Source organism: Callionymus lyra, chromosome 7, assembly GCF_982586985.1.
Source record: "Callionymus lyra chromosome 7, fCalLyr1.hap1.1, whole genome shotgun sequence".
Classification (NCBI taxonomy): Eukaryota; Metazoa; Chordata; class Actinopteri; order Syngnathiformes; family Callionymidae; genus Callionymus; species Callionymus lyra.
This window is the reverse complement of record NC_141824.1, coordinates 20,697,963-20,725,444: the sequence shown is the minus strand read 5'-3', so window position 1 is coordinate 20,725,444 and position 27,482 is coordinate 20,697,963. Positions and strand designations below refer to the sequence as shown.

General features: G+C 39.6%; 1 protein-coding gene across 1 annotated transcript in view; it reads left to right on the top strand.

Moving 5' to 3' along the window:
- Positions 1 to 25,431, top strand: part of foxo1a (forkhead box O1 a) — a 34,394-nt gene extending 8,963 nt beyond the window's left edge. Inside the window, exons 2-3 of the mRNA XM_087795147.1 lie at positions 20,358 to 20,549; positions 20,845 to 25,431. Of these exons, the coding sequence (XP_087651273.1) occupies positions 20,358 to 20,549; positions 20,845 to 22,026 (1,374 nt within the window). The 3' untranslated portion in view covers positions 22,027 to 25,431. The remainder of the gene's footprint in view (positions 1 to 20,357; positions 20,550 to 20,844) is intronic.
- Positions 25,432 to 27,482: the final 2,051 nt, after the last annotated feature.

The window sequence follows — 27,482 nt, the reverse complement described above, 5'->3', positions numbered from 1 at the left end:
TAAAGAGTTTTCTCGCACCTCTAACCAGAAACCTTCTCCAGCTCTTCAGTAAGAACCAAGAGAAAAACAATCTAATGGCGATTTATTTAAAAAAAAATTACCAATATTGCCATGGCGATTCAGTATGTGATATTCTTGGTCGAGATTAATACTAAACAATCATTGTATTAACAATTACATTTCATATAATGAACTTATAATAAGTTTGCCAGCCTGCTTGTTATGATGAAATGACGTCAATGTATTGATACAAAGTCGACTAAGGGTTGGGATTATTTTCAGAGTAATCTGTTCTTTTTAGAGTTAAAGACAAAAATGTTTGTTCATTTTAATGTAGCGACTGGAGCTCAGTTGTCTTCGTCCACAAATACACTTTTAAAACATACAAATACCTTCATACTGCTCATCTGTAACTCCATGTATTGAAGCATTGACATGAGAATTGTTTTCCGGAAAACCTTAAATAAAACTATATTTTAATTGTAAACAATAACCTACTACACAAACTGGAAGTACTCCAGACAGTAGACAATGTAAGCGCTCACGTTATATAGAGTACTTCCAGTTTCTGTAGCATGTTTTCCTTTAATCTTATCTACAAACAAAGCTTAAACTATAGACTTGTTAAACTATTTTGCGAAAAAATTCCTCATTTCGAGGCTTCGATACAAGATGGACGTCAAAGAACGAGCAGAGGTATATGGATGTTTTTAAGTGTCTTTTTGGACGAAGATGAACCAGTGCTCCATACGCTACGTTAAAATGTACTTACATTTTTGCATATAACTCTAAAAAAGAAAGGATCAATCTGAAAATAATCCCAACTCTAGTCAACATGAGAGTGAGTGGAGAATAAGTGAAGTTGAACCATGGACCTGGAATGGACAATGAAAAAAAAATATATATAAATAAGATCACATTTGAGAGCAAAAATCCAAATAAAAATGGCTACCACAATGAAATATATTTAAACATATTTTTACTTTTTTAAAAGACAGGTAAACTCATGTTTTATGCTTTAAACTTGTTTAATGCCGCCAACTACTGTAGAGTCAATGTTTTAATCAATGTTTGCAATTTGGAAATTGCATTATATAATATCCCTTAATCATTTTCAATCCAGAAAAATATCATTCTTTGAGTCTTGCTCAACTATTTATTCTCAGAGTCACCTTCAGGGAATGCTGTGGATCATCTGTGAGCGACTCGTAAAGAGCGTAACTCGTCATTAAACCGTTAAAAAAAAAAGTGTGCGAGTCCAGAAACCATGACGACGCACCATTGATCTCCACGAGCAGACGGCTGCAGCTAATGAAATAAGCATGACCGGAGTTAATAGATTAATTGAGCTGGTGCCGCGAGTGTTCCTGGTGAAGAACTTTGAAGGAAATGTGATCCAGCTGACTGACAAATATTATTACAGTCGCCCTGATGTAACGGCACCCGGCTGTGATTGAGCAACGCTGTGAAAAAACGCTTTCACAACTCTTCCCTCCGTCCGAGGTTTGTTGTCGTCCGCCCTGCCACGAGGGCTCGGACGCTCCGCTGGTATTGATCCTGGCATCGGGCCGGAATGAAAAAGGCGAACCAGAGTTGGTGTGTGGGCCGGTATTGATCCGGTGGACAGTGTGCGTCATTGCGTCAACTCGGGGTGTGTATTTACGCCTGGTTCCGGTGAAGTCTGGGCCGATGCTTCCCGGTGAACTCTTGACGAAATACCCAGAATGCAACAGGGCTGAGGTTTCTGTTGAATTTGGAAACTAAGAGGTCTCTGGTTCAAAACCAGTTTGTGCTGGTGAGTGCAGAAAGTAGTACAAGAGAAGACGCTTAAACGTCAGTGCGTCTGTCTGTTTACCTGATTATTTAATATAATAATAATTAATAATACAGACATTTATTAATAAACATTTTTAATGTGTTTGATAACAAATAAACTGTTTAAAAATTGTATTCGTTTTACCAATAATGTATTTAGTTATTGGCAAATTAGCTTGTTTATTTGTTTTAAACTTGTTTATTTATTATTTCACTGTACAGTCTTGCTTTTTAACTTAGATTTACTTTATTTTCAGATATTATAGGGAAAATGTTCTTGACAAAAATACTCACCTTTATAAAAAAAAGAAGTAACGGCACCGTTTTGTTTTTATTTTTTTTATATTTTTATAATACTATTTATTTTATTTGTATTACATATATAAAAATATTCAAGAATACTTGATGTAAGATTCCACATTTTCTTACTTTTTATTTTTTATTTGTATCATTATATTCACAGTTAGGCAACCAATAATATCAGTTAATTGGTTGCCATGGAGACATCAAGCACAAAGGCAAAAATGTCTTGGTTATTTTGAGCTGAATCACTTTAAGGAAGCTTAAATTAAATTATGTTTTTAAAAATGAATTCTAAAATCTTATTAAGAGTTAATTTTATCTATTTGCGTTCTCTTTTCTAACCGGTAGTTAACTTCATTCATGTCATCTGTAAAAGAAAATGTACAAAAATATTCAATTAACTACAATAACAAGTACAAAAACATAAACAAATATATATTTTAACATTTTACTTGAGGTACATTGAGTATATAGAAAATAACTATGGGGAAAATAGCATAAAACGGGTATTATTTTTTATGGGAAAACTTCGATAATTAGAAATGATTTTAAAATGGAAGCCAAACAAGCAATAAATATATATATTTATTTTTTAAAGTCGTCTGACTGCAGTGACATCATGCTGCTCTCGATCCTCACCTTTGCTCAACAGTGGAATACATTATGCATGCAGAGGGAGGAACACCTGAGGTGGATTCTTGACTCTCAAAACAAACAGTGGAAGGTCTCGTGAGTTCACTTCCCCTCAGGTGATCAGAACCTGCTCCTGCCGTCGCAGCTTAACCTCGCCAAGTTCAAACTCAATCAGCTCTGATGTCGGGGTCTGACTTCCCTGATAAGAAGATTATGGAATAAATTGTGTTTCCTACTGTGGTCTGAAAACACCCGCTTTAACTTTATTTTGACCATGTTGACCGGATTTCACTGGAAACGGACCGCTGATGATGTAATAGGTGCGGTGATAAAAATGTCACCCTTTGATGAGGTCATCAGTAATGTGACTTTTTTTATGTGGTTCAACCTTTCTTTGCGATCATTATTTCAAATGATTATCTTCTTTTTACTGAGTCTTTTTTTTATGATAAACCAAGATTTTTTTTTTAATTTTTAACTTTGTCTTCGGCTTTTCTAAACTAAGGTTATTCTCTGTTTAATTTTTTTAATATATTTATTTGTTGAATTAATCATAATTTAATTTTCTTTTAAACATGGCCATCTCGTCTCTTAAGAGACAATATTTTTTTGACGTATTTTTTAATGTTTGTTTTCAGATTTGAGTTGCATCATTTATGCTGCAGCATTTGATCTCTCACTTCCTGTTGAGGGACACAGATTTAAGGCGCTGACAGGAAGTCAGAACTTTGACAGCGCTGCGGCACATGTGTGATGTGATCGAAAAGGAAGCTCTTTTTATTTCCCTTCAATTCTTTCATCTTCCTCTTCTGACTATGAGAAAAAAAAAGGGTTTTTGAGAGTGGATCGCTCTTGTGGTGTGACCTGCAAACTTTCTGCCAACTCCTCCCCCCCTGCCAGCACCCGGTCCAGGTCCAGGTCTGGGTGACCCGGTTTTTTGATGTCGCTCTTACAGTCTGCTGTCCCCACGCAGGAATGCGAAGCCCTGAGTCACGGCGACCGCAAGCTTTTTATTATTCATCTTGAGGACATTTTAAACGTTGTGGGGGATTTTTGTGGCGAAATAATTTGATTTTGTTCCACTGTATCGCTTTACAGCGACACATATTTCCAGCCCCGACATGACGACGGCTCGATAAATATTGATTTAACGCGTAGAAATGTGTCGAGGTTGTCTGGATAAAAAGCCGCAAGAGGACGCCGGAGCGAGCGCCACAATTAAGGACGTTGTTTGCCGAGGGCGAGGAGTCGGGCCGTTTTTCTTGGACTGTAAAAAGCAAGTTGAAGGGTTGTCATGAGGTCAGGCTGAGGTGTGGAAAGTATTTTCGGTTGATTGATAGACATTCAGGTCCGGCAGGTTTTGACTGGAGGACACTTTGATAATCTGACAATAGATCCTAAACAATCATTGACAGGTTTGTATTGATCGGAGAAACGCTTGGCTTTTGTTGGCGACAAAGAAACCGGCGACTTGAAATTATTGTCGGGATTAGAGCGGCCGGTCCGACCCGAATGATCGAGTGGCTCGGAACTATGCGAGTCAGGGTTCATTCTGAGCTGACTTTTATTGCGCTGGCTCCAGTTCCTGCTCAAATTCAAAGTGTAAATAGGTTTCAATACGAACTGAAAGTGATATCGTGACCCACAAAGATTACATTGATTAAAGCGTAAACCTTTTCAACATGAACAGAACGTTCAAAGGTTCTTAAAATAAAGGACACACAATGGAGTTGAGCTTCATGACTTCTTACTGCTTGATCGGACATCTGTTTAATTGAATCGCAATTATTAAACTTTCACTTATAGAAATGATGTCAAAAGAATGCGTGATTTGTTAACAAAGCTCATTCAAACTCTCAAAACAGGAAGCGATAGCAAGAGGCGGAGAAAGTTCAGTCAAAGACCAACGCCAAACACCCTTTAATCTCTACCATTCATTCTATATTATATGTTCATATCCGCTGTTTCAAACGGGTCTGTTACTTCCGCTATAATCTCCTCTTTAATATCAGCAAATTCATTAGAACCTAATCTGTTCACCTAAGTGTTATTTAAGCTACGATACATATCTAGACATATTTTTTGGTTCATTTAGTCCAGACTCTGGGCTATTTTGATTTATTTTTTGTTACCAGTAAATAACTCATAACAATTATATACATGTCATCATATCATTTGAGTATGAAAATAGTTAGGGCCGGTGCAAAATACTGTGCAGCAAAAAACAACGTTAAACTTCACTCTGTTAAATTAAAACAGATAATATAATATATATTCACATATACCACACAAAACAATATTACCTTTTTTGAATTAATAAATGACCTGAAAAATAGGTCCAAAAAAAAATCCCTTCACCCGCACCTTCGGATTCCATGTAGCAGATTTCTAGTAAGAGGAGGATTATAATTTATTTTTTATCCGGAAACTCCCTAAAATTGATGCAGAAAAAAAAGGGAATTTCATTATAAGGCAAAAAAAGAGGGTGTTTGTGCTTCCTGGCTAAAAACAGAGTGTCTTTTGTGTGACGAGAATGGAAGACCAAAGAGACGCTTTATGCTAAAATTAACCTCGGGTTATTGAATAAAGCTTTTTGTTCCGACTCAAAGGAGTGGCCACTATAGACTGTTCATTTATCTTTTACACACCTGAGGCGAGGCGTTGAGTGGTGATAGTTACACAACCGTAAACATTTGTCTTAGAAAACCAAAAAAGAAAGACTTCACTTTGTAAGCGTGGGTGATGTTGCTCGCAAACAATCAAAAATACAATAGAAAAATAAATCGAAACATTTTTTAAAAGCCATATAAATGTATTTAAATAAGCACGTACACATACAAATACTATTTATTATATATAATGGGCCTTAACATATTATTTTCTTCCAAACATTCTGAAATGAAACTCAAAATTTGTTTGCGAAATAAATTGGACAAAGTCAACTGATGATGTTATTTTAAGGTAAAATGGTGTGTATACGCGTAACCATGACAACCAAGTCTGGCCGGAGTAGCCATCAGTTGAGTTTATGTACTTGGCAGGAAGTCCTTTCCAGTCGCGGTTTGGTGACTTTCGCAGACCAACGTCTTATTGGCAGCAGAGATCAGTGAATGACATGGTTGTCGTTCTTCATGCACATTTACTTTCAGCTGATTATCTGTGTCTCGCGTGACAGTCCTCAAGTTGCCACGGTAACCGTCACCCTAACAGACGTCCGGCTCAAAAATATTCATGCTATGATGTCATTGTCTTATCGTCGGGTCTTTTATCGATCCGACGTAGTCAAATTGCATTTACCGTAATACCCTGTGGAACGAGCAACAGCGCCTTGAACTTTCAAGCGTGTTCAGCCAAGATCTTGAGTCTGGTTCTCTGGAGGATTCTGCCTCTTAGTCACCCTTACTTGTGGAACATGGGCAGCACCAGAGAATGAATGTGAGGGTTATCACCAAGTTTAGGTACTTTTTGAGGTGTTCCAGGAATGCTGAAGCTAAGGGGCCCCAAACCCTTTTTGAAACATGGACCAGTTAAATGACTGCATTTCTTTTCACGGACCGACCTACAGATAAAAAATTATCAAAAACAAAATGGCACAACCTGCAAAAAACAAACGTTATTAATTATACAAGAATGTATCTTTACATCTTTTATTTTTTTTAATGAATATACTGTATATGTTTGAGTGTATGTGGATATATATATATACTTTTATTTTTACAGCGGCAAAAAATGTTATTTCCCTTTTTTTTGATGGACATTTTCTTCTTTCATATTTTTTTATATATATCATTCCATTTACAATGTTGAGCTGTACTGGTTGTTTTTATGTAAAAAATCAATAAACAAATATCTTTAAAAAAAACAAAAAAAAAACGTTAAAAGCTTAAAATACATCTCACTATAACTCCCATATATAAATATAAGTTATTTTTAAGTAAATAGTTGACCCAAACATACCTCACTGTTACCCCAGAAGCTCCTGCCTCTGGATGGTGAAGACCACAATGACCATGGTGGAGAATGCACTCTGGCTCGGGAATGTTTGGGAGTCAACAACAAGGTTAATTTAGGAGTTAAATAGCTTTCTTTTGCCTCAATCTTAAAGGTGCGTATCTACAATTCCTCCCACGTTGGCCTGATGGTTGATCTTTAAAAGACTAGATGAGTAATAATAAACTCGACCTGCCACCCGTTCTATTTGTTCGGTGACGCGCCCGAGTCATTTCCTGCTCCTAACGAGCCGCTAAGAGACCCAGACGACTCTCTAAAAGGACAGTAATTGCTTGGTTAAAACCAGGAGACGTTTATTACCTTTTTTTTTTATTCCCTCAAACCCGGGCTATCTTTGGAGACTTCAAATATGGATTAGAAGATAACGTCCACCATATTAATGGTATCTGCAGCAGCACTTTTCCACTTCACTAACCCTTATTAATCATGTTTTATGTGAGTTATCTACACAGATGGTTATCCTTCAGTTACAAAATTATTCTTTTATGAGGTCGCGGTCTTATCAGACGTCTCATTTATACTTTTCTTGATAATGATCAGTTGTTTTTTTAAGAACATTTTTACTTTGATTAAGCATTGTTCTTTTATTTCATTAGTATCGATTTAGCGAACCTTCCTTTAATCAGAATGAGTTTTTATTAGTTCATTATTTATTTATTTTTTATCATATTCTATTCTGTAATATATTTTCCTTCACAATGCTCTTGCTTTTCCTGTATAATTTTTTATTTTAATGAGCTAAGATTTATTTTTGTTTTTAAGCTCTTTAAGATGTTCGTACAGTGGGTACGGAAAGTTGTCAGACCCCTTTCGATTTTTCACTCTTTGTTCATTTGCTAAAATCATTTAAGTTCATTTTTTACTCATTAATGTACACTCAGCACCCCCCAAAAAAAGTGTACATTAATGAGGAAAAAATTAGCTTAAAAGAAGGGGTCTGATTACCTTCCGTACCCACTGTATGTAGGTAGTTATGATCAATTATATATATATATATATTTATTTGAATTAAATATACATTTTACTTGTAGTGTATTCCCAAAAAAAACAATGTATCATTTATACTTGTCTAGGATGGCCCTTGTTTTCATGTTTTACTTTAACATATATTCATTGAGTGAATCATCCTATTATCAGACGGAATTTTTCTTAATTATGTATTTATTTGTTCAATTTTTTCCATCTTACTATATCCTGAAATGCATTTTCCTTCGCCATGCTCTTGTTTATAAATATAACTTTATTTGTAGTGTCTTCCGAACAATAATATTTATACAAATAACATCATGGAAGAAGACAAGATGTTGATCTGCAGTTTCCATAGTGGAATTTAGGAGCTTCTCGTCCAATAAGAACCAGTTTCTTCAATGTATTTTTAATTGTCTTATAGATGGTATCAAACGACAGGGATATCCCCGTTTTGTACTTTGGTAACAAGCCTATAAATATCTACCCCCCCCCCCACCCCGCCCAGCACCACCTCTATCCGTTCCTTCCTCTGGCGGGTCAGCAGCGCCACACAGGCACCCGGCAGCACTCCACACACTGCATCTTTATCCGGGCTCCGGCAGCTGAAGGGCCCGGCCCGACCCGCTCCGACGATCAAGAGGGCGAAAAATAACCCGCCGCTCCACAGACGCGTCTCTGTGCATTTACAGACTCACATTGTGTTTCATATAGCAGCACATGCACATATTTTAGCATGGTGAGCTGCGACGGCACAACGACGGGCCCTGTCTGCGCCCATGAGCCGCTCGCTGTCTCGGGTTCTGAGTCAGGAAATCACCCTGGACACGAGAGGAGTCGCAAAACAGCCCGGCGACTCATGGAGTGAATGGAGTGATCGGCGTGGATTTGTGACGTGCGGCAGGGCTTGTGCCGTCGATGACACCAGGATGGAGGTTCATGAACATCTCTGCTTATGTAACACACACACACACACACCTGGAGGCTGCATGGCAGCAGTATTGCTTAGTCAGCTTGAATAAAATCACTTTATTAGGGGTGTGTATTGGCAAGAATCTTGCAACACAATACCTATTACGATACTGCAAGAACAAGAATATATGTGTAGTATTGTCCAAGTACTTGACTCTGGTGTTGCAGAATTTACAGACCACATGACTCGTGACGAAGAGTCGTAACTGCTTTCATTTGTCTTTGAAACCAAAAATATGTCAAAACATCGGCTTTAAAAGCTGCTGGAGTCGTCCGTATCCTCTTGTCCTCAGTTATCGACACAGGATCTTGCCGGCATTTTTAATCAGCTGAAGACCCAATAACTTGATTTTCTGGAACTCCTGTTGTGTTATCAGTTTTATCTTGACCTTTAAAGTATATACTTTATTGAATATTGTTTTGATTGTTTAAGCGCTTTGTGACCCTGGTCTGGAAAAGCGCTATACAAATAAAAATTACTTACTGTTGCCATCTAGTGGCCGGAAGTTAATTGCGAAGCAAAAATGAACAAACGCAGTGAATATTAAACTAAAGTTAATTGAATTTTACATCAAACATACTTGATTGAATTATAAACCATTAAAGAACTATTATAGAGTGCTGTTTAATATTGCAAATTATTACAGTATAGTAAATAAAAGTTATTGCGATATTTATGTATTGATATGTTTAACGATGGAGAAATGGTTAGCAGTTTCGTTAATCCACTTCTGTTTTCTTCCATAATCCATAATGATAATAATCGATGAAGACAATTATGTGAGTGGTAGTCTAACCTGAACTTTCCAGGGTGTCCCAAAGTCTCAAGTAGACCGGGACGGACTCCAACTTCCTCACTGACGTGTAAAGACATGAATGAACCACAAGCTTGTCGTCGATGACTGGGTTCTCGGCCGCTTCCTTCCACATCTGTGCATGTGTTTGTGCGGATCTGTTGCTAATGTTATCAAGAAGGTCAAAAACACTTTTGTGCTCGCGAACCTACTACATCAACACATTTTCGCCCTCGATAATAACATAAATATGATGGTTGGCGGCCGACCAAGCTCTGGATCGGAGCAACAGGATTCATTAGCAGCAAAAATCATTCACGGTTAAAAACACTGTACCTGGGAAGACAAAAGGAGAACGTATAAAAAGCCGACAAACGCGTCAGGAAATCACGTAGCCCGTCTCTGCAGCTGTCAAGTGTCGACGTAGAGGAAATAACAGCTCGTTTTTCATTCTCGCTCGCAATAATCTGTTTATTTGGATCTGTAATTACACTGCCAACTTGAAGTGTAAGAATTGTATCCACCATTGTGATTCTGCTGGTGCATGAACTTCTTTTTCCTCTGGCTTTGCCCCGAACCAGACCGCAGAACAGGAAGTTCTTGAACCCGGCCGCGGCGTGTGGGAGACCCTCGCTGCGCTGAGCGAGGAATCCAGCGTTTTTTGGAGGGATCGGTATCAGGCCCGGCCAGTTCTTCCTGTGCGGATACACGGCAGCAGGAAGTTCACTAATAGCCGCTTCGGCCGTCTCACACTATCGCGGGGCGACGAGAGATCCTGGTGAAAAAAAACGCCGGCCATGTCGCTACCGGCAACCGCTTAGATCGTTTAGCATCTGCGGGACGGATCAATCCTGAGCCGGACCAACGCTGACCCAGTGTGTGTGAGTGTGTGTGTGTGTGAGCTGAGGATTGGGAAATCAGGTCCAGCCAAGAGGCCGTCAGTAAATACATTTGCAGACAGATTTGCTACTGCATGACTCTTGTTTCTGACAGTCGCTCATATAACGGCTGTTTTTAATAAGCAACTGTGTCGAGTCGTCAGACCGCAAACGTATGACATGCTATCTTTAAATATGTAGTTGAAATCCCAGTTCATCACAGATGATTACATGAATGACTTTTTTGTTTTTAGCTCCTGTCCTCAGTACCGAGCCACAGTGGGATTCTTGACGCACAGTACTTTTGTTTGTCGGACAATTCCCTGAAACGTTTGTTCCCAAAAACTTTTCTGTTAATTACCACGCTGTGACCTCCTGATTCCTTCTGGTTTACCGATGGGAAGCGGCTCCATGCGAGCTGACGCCCCGAAGACAGTTTGATGCTGAGCAACTTTTGTGTTGTATGAGCCGATGCTAATTAACTTTCATTTCCTGGAGTTTTATCGTTTCTTTTGTCTGTTTATCTGTACAAGTGTATATTTCAATTTTATTTCTATGATCATTTCTGCGAATTAATTGACCACTGCTAAAGAGCTTTGGCTGTCTGATAACTGCTTAGAGCGTAGTACTACCAGGAAACATCATATTCTAGACCAGTGGTCCCAGACCCCTGGTTCTATTAATTGTTACGGTTCTTAAAAGCGTTTTTCTCCGAAGTAACATTAGCCGAAGACGCTCTATCTATACAAGTTTACTAAAGAAATAAACCGGTAAACTACTGAAAAGGAGTGAAACACGATTTTTTTTGTGTGTGTTTAAATATAAATGGGTAGGTATTAATCTTAAACTTTCAATAAAAGTACTGATACAGATACCTTTAGGTCAACACCGGCCCCTGAACTATACTTTTTTTTAATACTCATTTAGATCAGTTAATGGCATTACTCATAGTGCAAATATTAGGTTCAGATTTGGTAAATTTCCTCTCCAAGCTTTCTACGGAAAATAAACATTAATATTCAGTGAAGAAGAAAACATGCTATCAAGTGACAAACTAATGTAATGTTAACTGCCTTTGTCACTTATCAGTATTTCGTCAGAAAAATCCATAGTTTTCATCATGCATGAGTACCGAAACTTAGCACTGATGTTTCGATACTCGATAATATTACAACTTTTCGGTTGGTGCCAGAAAGGTACTGATACTGTTCGATACTATAATGTCAATATAATGTCAATATTAAACCGGTCCACAGTTTAAAAAAAAAAGTTGAGGCCCTTTGCCCTAGAATATGTGCTAACTAGCAATAAAAGCTAATGTTAGCTTGTTAGCTCATTGTTACTAGAGCGCTAGTGAGAGACTTTGAGTTTATCAAAGTGTGCTAGTACATATTTTAAAAGAGTACAAGCGAGAAAGAAACATCTATAATTAAGCGTTAACTTATATTTTTTAACTTCAAATGCTGCTCAAAACACTGCCATAAACACTCCTATATAGTAGAGAAGCAGCTTATGGTGGGTAATAGAACCTCTTTATAATATATAACTTTATGACTAAAACTCTTTTCTCGTGTGTCTGGAATGACAGAGGATCGAAGTTCACACTGAACACTCTCTGTGTCGAAGGCCTCCAATCTGCTTCTCTCCTCACGAAATTGAGTTAGTGGAAGTTGACGTCAGCCAGTAGAGAGGAGAAGCGAAACACGTGGAGTGTGTGTGTGTGTGTGTGTGTGTGTGTGTGTGTGTGTGTGTGTGTGTGTGTGTGTGTGTGTGTGTGTGTGTGTGTGTGTGTGTGTGTGTGTGTGTGTGTGTGTGTGTGTGTGTGTGTGTGTGTGTGTGTGTGTGTGTGTGTGTGTGTGTGTGTGAGTGTGATCAACTCTGAGCGATGCTCTGGTGGAAGCGGGGACAAGAGAGGTTTTAAGGGTGGCGGGGATGGAGATATTTCGGGCTTGCTCCATGTCCTAGGGTCAGTTTCCATTTTTGAACTTTTACTTTATATAAAAACCAGGGCAAAAAACACGCTTATTTTTAAACCTAGCGAACAGTGACACACTTGTGCTCTCGTCAACCTGCAGGCATTGGGGTTGTGTTGCCGGCTGCTACGCAACACCAGCAGGCAACAATCGTGCCTTTGAGCTCAGACACTTAATGACATTACTGCTGTAAAAATACGCCTCATCATCGTTATTATAATCTTTAAAAAAAAAAAAGACCGCGGGCTTCACATTTCCTGTTGAATTCTATTGTTGTATTGACCGTCGTTATTGGGTCAGGGATTATCAGCGCTTGGTTCAATGTCCACGATCACGTATCACACTGCAAACATGCTTTATTAAATTAATGTTGCCGCTCGACTTATGAGTGACGGGTCATATAACCGACGACTAATCATTTTAACAAAGGATTAATGAACCAACGATGGAAACAACGTCCTGACAACAAGTATAATTGTTGTACTATAACTATCGTAAATTCTATTTCTATTTGCTAAATACATTTTTAAAAAAAATGGCTATTTCTCAAACTACTATCACCAAGACAACTTCTGGAAATACTACACAATTTTACGACAACGACAAAAGCACTACCAAGTCAGTCTATAAAAAGCAACATGATAACTACTGCTACAACAATTGCTTTAAAACACTTTGAAACAACAAGTACTTTAATGAACCCAACAACTACTTCTGCAACAACTTTTGCTATTTGAACTACTGTTGGTAGTACTATCATCAAACAGCCAGAAGTCAGTTTCAACTACTTCTGGCTGTTTGATGATGCAAAACTGCAACGAAAACAAGTAATCCTACTAAATTACACAACATGAACAAACATAGTGACGACTACAAACACAACAATGATACCTTGGACTTTACAACAACCCGTTTTTTTTTCTAAACAAAGCAACAATTTTTCATTTCAAAACACTACAGAAATGCCAGCGGAAACAATGTTGTGTTAATAACTTCGAACACCACAACATTGGTTTCACAAAAACAGAATGAGTTGTGTTAATGATGACACAGCTACACCTAAAACCATTATACACACCACAACAATTCATGTGTAAAAACCCTCATATAGAAGAAATATCACAACTGTAACAAATCCTTACTTACACTATAAATTACACAACTATAAAACGATGTTAGCATGTTACACAATCCAACAACCTTAAAACAAAACAAAAAAACAACACAACATCGTACACTAGTACAACAATCTCCTCTATTTCAAGACTTTAACTAAGACTATTTAAAAGTTTGAGCGTACAAAACTCTGCAACTAAAAAAACTGGGCTATTACACACATTTGACCACAACACTCAGACAAAAATATCTCAATTGCAACAACAACAGATTCTGCTTCTCACAAGATCATGATGACCGGTATAAATTTTGATCCTTGTAGACGTCACTACTTTTTCTTTTACGCACGACACCACAAAACGACTTCTGAAACTACAAACACCACAAACCACTCTATGCTAATACACTCACACACACAACAACACATTTACAGATTTACGCGACAACAAACCCCACAAGAAATTCCTTCACGACTAAATGTACTACAAGAACTATTATAAGTCCTGGAGTAGCTCCCCCTACAGGAGAAGCAAACGTCTCTGATTCTGACCAGTTGTTGATCGTAACACTGTACGCCGACAGGAACGTAACAGGGAAAAAGTGGACATGATGCCGTGTGTTGTGACGACCCGATAATTCCACTGAGTGGTAGTTCCCCGCCGTCTCACCTGCAACCCGACTCCGGGTCTCACGCTGCAGTCAGGCGGGCCGACCTGCTGAGCTGGTGTCAAGTTAATAACAAGTTTACGCGTCTTGGGTCATAACCACGCCGCTCCAACTCAGCACAAAACACTTTTCCACAGACGTGATCTCGCCCGGCAGCTTTAGCGCCCAGTCACCGCTGTCACGGCCGCAGACAGAAAATAGCTGTTTATCAACTCCCTTGAGTGCAGGTGAGGATCTGAGCGGGAGTTTTTTTTTTTGCACGCTGCAGATCTTTGCTGCTGATGTTTCACTTCAGAGCGCCCTGGTGTGTAGGCGGCGTGCGCTAGGGGATTTTTAAATATCGCTTCGAGTGACATATGAGCAGTTTTGAAAGCGACCGGAGATGCTACGCTTGCGTCACCGTGACTGATAATGAAACTGCCAACATGTCCCAATCAAACTTTTAAGTCTAGTCATTGTGTTTGCATCAGAGATCATGAGGCCTCATCAAGTTTTAGTAGCTGTTAAACGACTTAGGAGGCGGTTCCTTCACCAGTTTGTTTGTCGACCTCATAATCCAAGTCATCCTCTTCAAGTCCCTCATCATGACCTTGTTTTGAAGTTATTACTTTATAAAGTTCTCCCCTGTCTGAAATCTCAGCGAACGAGAGGTTACGAGAGCGGAGTCTATTATAACATAATAATGGCTTCACTCCTCCTCCAGCCAGCTCTGATCACTCCTGCTTTCTTTATACAATGAGTCCATTAGAGGTGGAGACTTCCAGGATTGATGACGCGCGGTGACAAACCTCAATGCTTGACCAATCACAGAAGAGTGGGCGTGGTTATGGTAAACAAGATTTAATCTCCAGAAAAACAAAGAGTTTTTCAGTGGGCGGGGCTTAGGATCATTTTGTAATGTAAATATTTTGTACAAACAGACACATACTGATGATACAACAGAATCCAACATCTATTTAAGACACACTTCAACACATTAGATGCTCTTTAACCCTTGTGTTAGCCCGAAAACAAATAATAATAATAATAATAATAATAATCTCTATTTATATAGCGCCTTTCTAGACGTGTTTGTTTTATCCCTTGTGTTCTATCTGGATCAAGGTGAACAACCTCAACCACTGCATATGTTTTCATGGGAGCCAGGGAGATCGTTGACCTTGACCCTAAGATGACACAGAGGATAAGAATGTATTGAAGGTTAATTATACATTTGTTGTTTTACCATTTAAAAAAAAATCTGGTACTTTTGAAATTTTGACAAATTTAATGTTCTTGTCTACTGTCAGTATTACTTTGGGAGGAAAATGTGTTTTATTAGTGCCAGGTAAGTTAAAGTGTGGCAAATCAGCTTTAAGATATTTTAATAAATAGTACAACATCAATGTTGTTTTCATTATTAATACTCAAATTAAGTATTTTATTAGCGAAAATAAAAATGCAATGTAGCACATGTTGTTTTTCAGTGTAGTTACTACAGGAGCTGTTGTCCTGTCCTTGCCTGTTTACTTAAATAACAATACATTGATATTGTTTGAATTATATTTATATATTTAAAACCAAAAAACAAGTTGAAAAAAACATTTTACCTCTATTTATTTACATTTTGTAAATTGTTTTAATGTCAATGTAGACACGTAAATGGTAGAGAGAGCCCAGTTAGGAGAGTCAGAGTGGTTAGGAAAAGGTCGTGGGGGACAAATAGTTTGAACAAACGGAGAAGAGGAAGTGGAAGCGAAGAAGGAAAAGCAGTGACGTAGATCCAGAGAGAGAGCGAGGTGAAGTTGATGCTGGCTTCAGCTGTTGCCCACAGGAATAGGAAGGAGTGATTGGAGGAGACAGAGACGAGGAGGTGAGATGGAAAAGTTAAAAGCAGGGTGGAAAATAGAAGATGAGACAGAAGGAGAGCAGATTTCAGGAGAGGAGGAAGGAGAGGAGGAGTTAAAAAAGTCCAGAACACTGTGGCCTTTCAGACGAGTGCCAAGAGAAGTTCGGTCCAGTGTGTTCTTCATTCATCATCGGTCTGAGGTCCAATTTCTGTCACGCGACAAAGTGACCGTCACTTCTTTTTTTTTTAAGAGTTCTAGCGAGGGGAAGGCGTGAGGAGGCGGCGGGGGGGTGAAGCAGCCAGATTTGGCGAGGAATCACTGCGGTGTCTGTTTGGTTCCTGATGCCTGACATTCCTTGCCTTCTTCTCTCTGTGCCTCACGACCGCCGTGTTTCCTGTGAGGCAGGAAGTCAACTCTGCTTCCTGTCACAGTCCTCTTTCATGTGGTCACTTCCTCATATTTTGGCCTGCGGAGCTGTGTTTCGGTCGACTCCAGAGGTACTCACGGTGGTTTTGAGGATCAGAGGAAAGGGGGAAAAAAAATACATTTTTTACTATCAAACGCCACAAAGAATAAACCAGAGGTACAAACAAAAATAATCTGTCGCCTCATTCCAAAGATTTTTGTACGTTGTTTTTGCATCCCTGGATAGAGTTTATGAACCAAGTTTTCGTCCTCATCTAGAAAACAAAGAGCCATGAATTAAGAGAAAAGTATGACCAAAAACTTGCTACACTACTGAAAAACTAGCTTTAGCCCATCTTTCTAAAAACATGTTAATGTCTTCTATGTATTTGTGGTTGTACTAAATTGCTATTTGCACTTTAGCACACTATTAGCACAAGAGTTTGAACTTAGCATGAGTGTATTTCATAGATTTTATCTTGAAAATAAAAAGATTTTATCTTTTGGACAGCTGTGTTAATGACTTTTCTAAGGCGAATAGAGCTTCGCTACCATTAGCATCTTATCTGTACTTCAATATTGAATATCAATCCTTCTACATTAGCAATATTCTGTTGTAAGAGAGGCTAATATTGCACAGTTGATGTCACACATTTTTGCTGGCAATATGTGGATTTTTGTTACTTTAACAATACAATACAATATAAAACATACAGGAATTTAAAATATAACTATTGGTGGATTTGAAATGGTATCAATTATCTGGATGCTAACATTTTCGGTTCAAGTATTATGTTTTAGGACTTCCAGGACTTTTTATTTCATGGTCTTTGAAATGTTTTTCTAGAACTGTATTCATAACAGCAAACAACTGTGTTGCTATTTATATTTAGCTTTCTAAAAACTATGCTAGCTTGAGTTGTTAGCAACATTAGCACATTTAAAAAGTTCTTAAAAGGTTGGTAACATGTATTTTTGCTACATGTCAGTATGATTTTACACGTCAACCATGAGTCAACATTAACACATATTTACTAGGTTAGCACTTTAGCTAACATTAACATCTGTGTTTCGTTTTTTTTTTGCTAGCCTTGTTTATCAGAAAGCTACATTAGCACGTCGCCAAGTTGGAGGGTAATCTCGTGTGAAAGGGCCGTTTACGAACCGTTTACGATCATTGTTATGATACCGAGGTTCCAAATGTTTATGAAAATGGCAGCTTTCAGGTTGATTTCCTGTATTTACACGACCTCCTGCGTCAACAGCGGACCTGAACTCTGTGGGGTTCGTCCAGTTTTGTAACCTCGCGTCAAGGAATGTTGATTGTGACGGCTGGGAATCCTGCTTCGCTGTTTCCTAAGAGATACGAGCGAGCCGGGGCCGTGATTATGATTGAACTTTGCACACAGTGATTAGCTGGAATGTTAAGATTCCTGCGCGGCGGCGGCGGCGGCGGGCCTGAGATAACAGTGTGACACAAAGTGGCAGGAATCACAGGAAGCAGACGTTTCACCTTCTATTTTCTGCGCAGGATGTGTTTTTTTTTTTTTTTGTTCGGGGGGCCGAGGTATGCGTCTGCATGCGTGAGCGAGTGCTCGCGTGTGTTTGGAAAAACCGCAGTATCGCTGGCTGCAGTGGAGCGAGTGAGAAGATCAAACTCGAAAGCTGCCGTTTGTCATGCTGCCATTTCCACAAAAACATGAGCTGGCAAACACACACACACACACACACACACACACAGTGGGAGACCAGGCTTTTCCACTGGCCCCACCAAACAACCACACAGCACACAGCGTTCTGCACAGTTCTGGTATTTCCCATCCGAGTATTTTGACTCGCTCTGTCCGTCTCGGCCAAAAAACCTCTCCTCCTGCTCCTCCTCATCCTCTCCATTATCACAACACGGAGACGGCGAAATGAACTCCAGACTTGAAGCCTCGACGCTTTTCGACTCCTTCCTCCCTGTCAACGCCGGCGCTGACGGGACGTCCCGGCGTCGGCCCTCGCATTGCAGTCATTCCTTCGCCGCAGCAGCTGAAGTGTCCGTCAGTCTAGAGTCATGAGCGTCTCTTTTTTTTTCTTCCCATGACCACTGACAGTCTCACGTTTAAGTCGCTGTTCCGATATCAAATCGATACGTCTCGGGATGCTAGCTGTTAGCATCTTCAGTTGAAGTTTGTGCGTGGTTCATCCTTTATTTAAGTTCATTTGTTGTGTTTTCCAAACTTGTTTTCAACTTGTCATGTTGTCTAGCTTGTTGTCGTGTTGAAGCAAAATAGCTGTTTTACATTTTTAGCTCATGTTGTCGCGCCGACCGCGCGCTCTACATAACAAACTTGTTGTTAGCATTTGTAATTAAACAGCTCTTTTCTAGCTAAATACCATGGAGTAAGTTCTTGAGTTGATTTCATTGGTGGGATGGTTTGTGCTAAAACCTGTAGCTTAGCTAATAAGAAGTTTTTTGACTTGCTTAGCTAACGTTATCTTTTGTTTCTCCTCCATTTAGCTTGTGCTACCGTGCTACATAAATAAGCTAGGATTTGCTACACTGTCAGAGTGAAAGTAAGGTAGTGATGGTTCACTTGGAATTCCCTCATATTCTACTCACCCTCATGTCGACTAAGAGTTGGAATTATATGCGGCTCCTTTTGAGAGTTATAGGGAAACATGTTTGTTCATTTTAATGTAGCAACTGATGCTCAGTTGTAGCTTGTTGATCGTTGATATCTTCGGTGCTTCCGCTACAAACATGCTACAGACTTATTTAAGTTTTTTCAGGAACAATTCCTCTTTGTCTTCAATACAAGAGGGACGTTGTAGACAAGCTTATTTGGATGTTTTTAAGTGAGTCCTTAAAAAACAACTGAGGTCCAGTCGCTACGTTAAAATAAACATACATTTTTGTCTATAACTCTAAAAAGAAACGAATAAGTCCCAACACTTAGTCGACATGAGGGTGAGTAGAGAATTACATAAGTATGAACTTATGTCACAGGTAATTGAATAAAAATCAAGAAACTAATGACTAAGCATCACCACTTTTTATCTCCATTTAAAGTATTTGTTTTTTTATTTACAATTTCCATATCACAGCTTTTGTTGAGATAAAAATGCTACATTTTTATCAACAACATATTGAGGGGAAACTTTTCATCTATCGACAACTATGTGTGTTCATGTTATGTCCAAATATGAACGTTTAGTTACCAACTGTGATCAGTCCATGTAAGAGGCAGAAGTTTGAGGGCAGACTGTCAGCCAGATGTGAGCCAGTGACTCACAGCGGGAACTGGCTTGATGACGTAAACCGGCCTGCACGCTAGCCCTTGTGTGTGAGTGTGTGTGTGTGTGTGTGTGTGTGTGTGTGTGTGTGTGTTTGAGCAAGCCGGGACTTCCAACTACGCTGCCAAAACAACATGCACGCAAGTTACATCTGAGTTCATGGACACATGTCAACACTGCGATGATCTCGCCGAACCGTTTGAAGCTAATTCATCTCCAAAACAAAACCAAAAAAACTCTTGCGACACATTAAGGTTTTAACCGACACAAATGTGTCATTCAATATTGGCACGCTACTGTTGGCTGTGTTTCTGTGACGCTCCACTCCCTAGTGCTAAAAAACACGCACACAACTTTTTACAAAGTGTTGTTGAGTTTCTTTTAGATTTTACACTTTGCACCATTTAGATCAGCCTAGAAATCACATTTAACATGAAGTTAAATGTTCAGTCATGAAATAAAACTCGCCTCGATCTAAGGGAATAAGTGATATCTAAGCTTTATATTAATAGCATAGCATTTAGCTAACTGTAAAAACAATGAGTAAACAATAAAAATGGTGATAATTCCGCAACTACCCATGCTAACCTTGTAGCTTTAATGCTAATGATTATCGTACGATGAATATTAGCTTTAGCGTCAGTAGCACCAATTCCAAATAAAACGACACAATAATGCTGGATAAACAAACATTTTTTCTCTGTCTGCTTCCAGAACTCTATCCGACACAACCTGTCGCTGCACAGCCGATTCGTCCGGGTCCAGAACGAGGGGACCGGCAAAAGCTCCTGGTGGATGTTGAACCCGGAGGGCGGCAAGAGCGGCAAGTCTCCTCGCCGTCGCGCCGCCTCCATGGACAACAACAGCAAGTTCACCAAAAGCAGAGGAAGAGCCGCCAAGAAGAAGGTACGCGTCACACAGATGACCTACTTCTTATAACTGAATTCAACTGAATTAATGATAAGATATTCTTTTGGTGAAAAAAACAAATCAAATTGGTATAATTTGCGGTAACTAAGAGAATCTTGAAAAATCAAAAATATTTACAAAAAATAATTATAAAAAATCTGGTAATCAGAAAAAACACACTGATATTGGCGAAAAGCATGTCCTGGAGGTTTTAACCAGAGTTCTTATCTGCATCGTCTGGCACACAATGTATTTGTTCCAGAACACTGAGCTCCTGCCTTTCTCCACACAGCTGTCTCTGCAGGGGGGGCCTGACGGGGGCGCAGACAGTCCAGGATCCTACTCCAAGTGGCCCGGCAGCCCGAACTCCCACAGCAATGAAGACTTTGACACCTGGAACAGCTTTCGGTCTCGTGCCGGCTCCAACGCCAGCAACTTGAGCGGCAGGCTGTCGCCCTTCATGCCCGAGGATGAACTCGTGGAGGCGGAGGTGCACATGGGCTACCCCGGCGCCCCCAGCTCCAAGATGACCGCCACCCTGCCGAGCCTCACGGAAATGACCAGCTCTTTGGGACACAGTTCAGAGAAGGTCGTGGAGAATCTTCTGGACAACCTTAACCTACTCTCACCTAAAAACTCGCAGGTGGGCGGAGGTGTGACGACCCCCGGCTCCTCCCAGTCGTCCCCTTCTTCTATGATGCAGCCGAGCCCCGGGTACCCCTCCTACAGCTCCCCGAATACTGTCCCGCAGCCTCAGCAAGAGTATCGTAAGTGCGTATACGGTCTGTCAAGTATGAACTCCATGTCGCCGATGCCACTGCAGACACTGCCAGAGAGCAAACCGGGGTATGGACCTGGCATGAACCAGTACAACTGCCCTGCTGGGCTCCTCAAGGAGCTGCTGACATCGGACACGGACCAGCACACTGAGCTCATGCCGTCAGTGGACTCAGTCGTGTCACAGTCGGGCTGCATGCTGCCGCCGTACAGCCGAAGTCAGCACGCCGGCAAGCTAATGGCCGTGGGTAACGGTCACCCCCACGGCCTCGTCCACAGTCACCCCCACAACTTGCACCCTCAAGCCCTGACCCATCCCCCGGCGATGAACGGTCGCCTTCTGATGTCCCTGAATCACAGCGGCGTGGGCCCTCGTTTACCCCGGAACAAAATCCCCATGCAGATGCCGTACGGCATCTCGAGCCACCTTGGTGGTGGGGTAATGTCGGGAAACTACTGCCCGCTCAACACCAATGGCTACGGAAGACCGGGACCCCCGCCCGTGTCCCACCCTGAGAAGCTGCCCAGTGACCTGGACGACATGTCCATCGAGAAGTTCGAGTTCGACATGGAGACGGTCCTTCATGACACTCTGATGGACGGGGACTTGCCCGACTTCAACTTTGACCCGACAGTGACCCAGCAGGGATTCCCCCACGGGGTCACGACCACCACACACAGCTGGGTGTCCGGGTAGAGAATGTAAATATTATTATTTTTTTCTGTGGTTGTTTTAAAAATCATAACTTATTTCAAGATGCCTAAATTGTCTAAAGTTCTGATTCTGGTCAACATTTCTTTTTAAAAAGTACTTTTTTGGACAAAAGATGGACATTTTATACGCATATTTTTTTGTCGTTTACTCCACAAGTGCCAAACAGTTCTGCCTTAAGAAGAGCCATCTCAGGCTACATCCACACCAGTGCCGTTGTCATTTGTCAAGGCTTTTGCTACTTTTCAACCTCAAGGACGACTTGAAATCTAGTCCGCCGTGTTTTTAATCCAACAAGCAGCAGAACTTTAGAAGGAAAAACCAAATCACTAAAAGATGAGACAATGATTTCATGGAAATCTTCAAGAAAATTCTTCCTTCGTCACATGATTATGATGTCATAGAGGGCTGGACCTCCTCAAATGGTTTTGCCCTCCACTTCACTGCCACTCCTGCTAAATATCATCCATCATTAGTTCCTGCTACTGAAGCCTCTTAGCGCGTTAAGCTAACTAACCTGGTTCATCCATTTCCTGTTTAGTTCAATGACTTTAAGATCATAAGTCTTTAACTACCTGTACTCTTTTGAGGTTTTTTATCATCATATTTGTTAGAATTGAAAGTGGTTAGCTTTTGCTAACGCTTCATAATCAAGGCAAACTTTTATTTTTATAAAGCTATCATGACCTCAACATTCCCGATTTTCCAAGTCAGCTGCATTACGTTTTCTTTGAGGAAGAATCTCGATCTTGTGATTTCTCTTCCGACTCTTATCGCACAAGAAGAGCGAAGATTTTAGAATTCAAAAGCCGCAAAATCTTTTTTTTCTGGTCGTTTTCTAAGACAAACACGAGTGTGGATGTGGCCTGATCACAATATATCGCAACGACAGAAATGCACAACTTGTATTTTTTTCCTGCGATCGGAATCATAATTGTCCACCGCGGCGGTCCAATTATGAGGCTAATCTAGTTAGCTTTGAGCGACTGACCCTCCCGCGAGGGACGAGTCACGTAACACGTCTGATCGTCACGCCTGCTGTTTTTTTTTGCTTTCGAAGGCTTCAGTTCATGTTTACACAGGGAAGGCAGCAGCGGGTCGTCGTTGACGCAAACACCAATCAGGCTGTAAAACAGTAAACAGGTTTTTTTTTCTGATTCCTCCTGTACATACGAATGTTTCTGAAATAAATTATGTAGTTTGTGTTCACTAGTCTAGTGTCTATTCGCGAGGTAAATTATTTGTGGTCACTCTGAACCTTAATAAAACCGCAGAGGCCTGACTCCTGCCTGTGTCAGTCGTGAAGGATTTTTTTTTAAATTGTAAATGTGTCGACAGTTCTTCGTTTCATTCCTTTGTTGTCTTAAGATTTCGTGGCTTCTCTTAACTTTTGACAGAAAAAGTTTTTCCCGTCTCCAGTGCGTTTACTTCCCCCCCCGAACTAGACGAGAACTTGGCGCCGTCCAAGAGTCCTAGACTCGTTCAATATTCACCTGTAGACAAATGAAGATATTGGTTTATTTTCAGGGTTGCATTCAGGAAAACTGTACAAGTTTCATTCGAAATAAACGTGTAAATCAATAATTAATTTGTATATCTTGGCGATTCATTAGAAATAGCTATTCTAAGAGATTTCCACAACAATATCTTACTTAATCCCGACAAATGGCCACTGATTTCTAACCAAGCTTGTATATTTGCTTTTCTGAAACCTTGTTCGTTGAATTAATCTTTGTTGCTGTTTAACTACCTAATTATTATCGCAAACCCCAGAACCTTCTTAGAGACATATTTAACAAAAAAACAGGGAATGTATGAAGTTTGATGTTGTAAATAGTAAATATATTTCGAAATACTGAAGGTAAAATAATATTTTTGAAGATATCAGACTTCACTGCCACCAATACTCGTGACGATAAAACTAAAATTAAAAGAAATAATATTTGTCAAAAAACCTTGTCCATTGAACGGTATTTTGGTCCCAAACCGAGAAGCTCTTGAAACATATTTTTGTCGTCAGCTTCTTTTTTAAGATATTGGAACTTTTAATTTGCTATATTCTATTAATTCTGAAACAATTCAGTTTTGAAAACTCTTCATGATAAATCAAATCTATAAAGTTGTTGTTTTCTTCATGTTTTATAAAAGCAAGCAAAAAAAACTGCATTCTTCTTATTACTTTGTATTTCCTGCTAAAATAATATGGTTGAAGAATTAAAGTACCTGTGTAATTTTTATTGCTACAGACATTGAAGAAAATATTGCAAATTATTTGTTATTAAAACATTTTAATAGAGAAAAATCGGCTTAAATTAAATTCTAAAAATTAAGAAAACGTAATAATACAGCAGTATCTTAAGTTTCATTTAGACTTAAATTAAGTCAGAATATCAAACAGTAACTTAATATTTTTGTGAAAACATTTTTTTGTCCAATTTATTAAAATGAAAATCCATTAAAGTTGAAAAAGTATTTTTTAATCTTATTTATTTGGTATTCCTTAACAAAGGATCTTTTTTTGTAACTACTAAATACTTAAATAAATAATCGAAAACATGAAAATAGTCTTTGAAAATATTTTGTAATGTGGAGATGTTCCGTCATCCAATAAAGTTTTAAAAGTCATAAATCGTAGATGACGTCCGACACAAAACTGTTCAGACTCGATTGTTATGAGCTCTTACGTGTGAAGTTTATGTTTCTACATAAATATATATTGACATAGTTTTATCAACATTTCAAACTGCTTTCAAAAAGAGTCGCCCTCGAAGAAGCTGCTGTTTGGCTCTCGAACCGCCACGTCGTAGTTTATGGCTGTTTTCATGTAAAGATGTTCGGAAATATATAAAGATATATATATATATATATGAACGTGCCGGTCACTCGAGTCTCAGAAAATCTATCAGATGAATCTATGCATCTTTAATACGATGTGTGGTCAGAGATATTTTATTGTAACATAGCGCTGTGAGATTCTTTGGTGTCGTCGTAACTGTTGGGGGGTTAATGAAGGTCACGTAGACGCGCATCGATATGCTTTTGTATACTGACCATGTTCTTGTATTTAGCGACAGTTTATAGATCAGAAGAAGATTAAAAACAAAACAAAAATTTTAACATTTACAATTTGACAGAGTCGTCGGGGAGTTTTTTTTTGGACCAACTTTTCTTTTGTAATTTTGGATCAGAAACATGTTGCACTTTTATATTTTATAATAAAGTGCTTTTTTGGGGGGGAAAGCCGAGGAAGAGTTCCCGTATATTTTAGAGATAAAGATTCTGTTACATTTAACTTATATTCAGAGATTGTGGCGTGTACTTTGCAATCACATATGTAACTTGTTCAATATTAATGTATTAAGAGATGAATAAATGTACTTATGTGTCAAAGTGGCTTTTTTGTCGTTTCATTTCAAGCACAAGAGACGGTTTATCACAGAGGGCTGTGATAGTGATGGGTTGATGAGGCCTCGCGATACAGCATCAACTGTATCATGATACATTATGATACACTAAATGGCACTAGTTCTTAAATGATGCCAGCTTTCATTTAAGTAGTACATCAGAGCAAAAGCAATAGCGTGCAATCTAGTGGCCATTCAAAATGAAGATACTGTTTCATGATTCAATCTATGAGGCCTCATCAACCTTCAAATGCAAGTAGTGATTGGGTGATGATGCTTCATGATACTGTGTATGACACAACATCCACTGGGTAAGACGCATCATTACTGTATCATAATGTATCATAATACAGTTGATGCTGTATCATGATGCTGTATGCTAAATAATTGACTGTAATATGCATCATCAACTACTAGTGATGGTCTGATGAAGCTTCATGAAGCAGTGTCATTATTTCAGAGTCCACTAGATGACGGTCTCTGCACTATTTTCCTTTGCTTTGAACAACTGTTTTAATGAAACATCCCATCAATTTTAAACTGGTGGTGCCACCTACTGACCTCTAAACAACATGACGCTGTTTCATGAAGCTTCATCAGCCCATCACTGTATCATGATACATTGTGCTACATCATCAACCATGTAAGACGCATCATCAACTGTAATTAATGTTAAAGTTAATGTTGTATCATACAGCTTTAACTGTTTAAGATATATGATCAACTTTATCATCATGTATCATGATATAGCATTAACTGTATCATCATGTATCATGATACAGCATCAACTGTAACATCATGCATCATGATGCAGCATCAACTGTATCATCATGTATCATTATATAGCATGTAGCATGATGAATCATGATACAGTTTATGTTGTATCAACATTAATGGTCGTGTGATAGACTGTATCATCATGTATCATGATACTGCATCAACTGTATCATCATGTATCATTATATAGCATCAACTGTATCATCATGTATCATGATACAGCATCAGCTATCGTCATGTATCATGAAGCAGCATCAACTGTATCATCATGTATCATGATATAGCATCAACTGTATCATTATGTATCGTGATACAGCAACAGAACTCTGGTTTCCTCCCACAGTGCAAACACAGAGATGAATTGATGACTTGGAATCGAGATTGTGGTGGACTGTCCAGGGTGTCCCTCGCCTCTCACCCTAAGATGCTGAAAGGCATGAAAACGTGTTGCTAAACTATAGTCACACTGTGTGGTGTGTAGCAGCTCCCAAAAGTTTGTCGTACTGTATGAAATCATCTCCTCGTGTGCTCCACTCGCACTTCTGGCGTCTCTCTTCTCCCTCTAAATGGTTCCTACTGGTTTTCCTGACAGCCACATTCCTCAGCCAGAGCACCCCCGACCATGAACCCAGTCACCCCAAACAGCAGAGCCCCAAGTCTTCTGAGCGTAGCACGCAACACAACACAACGCCGGGAGCCTCCGAGCGAAGTCTGCTGAGCGTGGAGCGCCCGTTGTTGTTGAGAATCTTCCCTCAGATACTCTCTGGAAAACGTTTTGAGTTCACAGCGTCTATACGTTGACCCCGCTACCCCCACGCCGCCACCCACCCCCCTAACGGTCCCTCTTTGTGACCACGAAGGGGGAAAATTTCTTTACAGTGAAGGCCAATGTGGGCCAAGTTTGTGTGTCAGGGAGGAGGAGGCTGCTGAGCACACAGCTGAGGAATGTGGGTGTGGATGACTGCCAGGAGCTTATGGGATCCTTATGTTCCCCCGAGTGAGGGGCCACGTCAGGACAGCGGAGCCAACGAGTTCATCTGTACTTTCCCTCGCCTTGCTCATGAGCAGGTTCTATTTAAGTTTGGTTAAAGCTGGAGAAGATTTCAGAGTCTTACGTTCTGAAGAGTAGAAAGAGTATTTCATGTAACCCAGAATTAAATATTTGATCTGGAAAAAAACAAACATCAATAGTCTCATTTCAACTGTTGATATTTTATTTTTCTAAAATAGTTATAAAGTTGAAATTAATTGAAAAGTAGA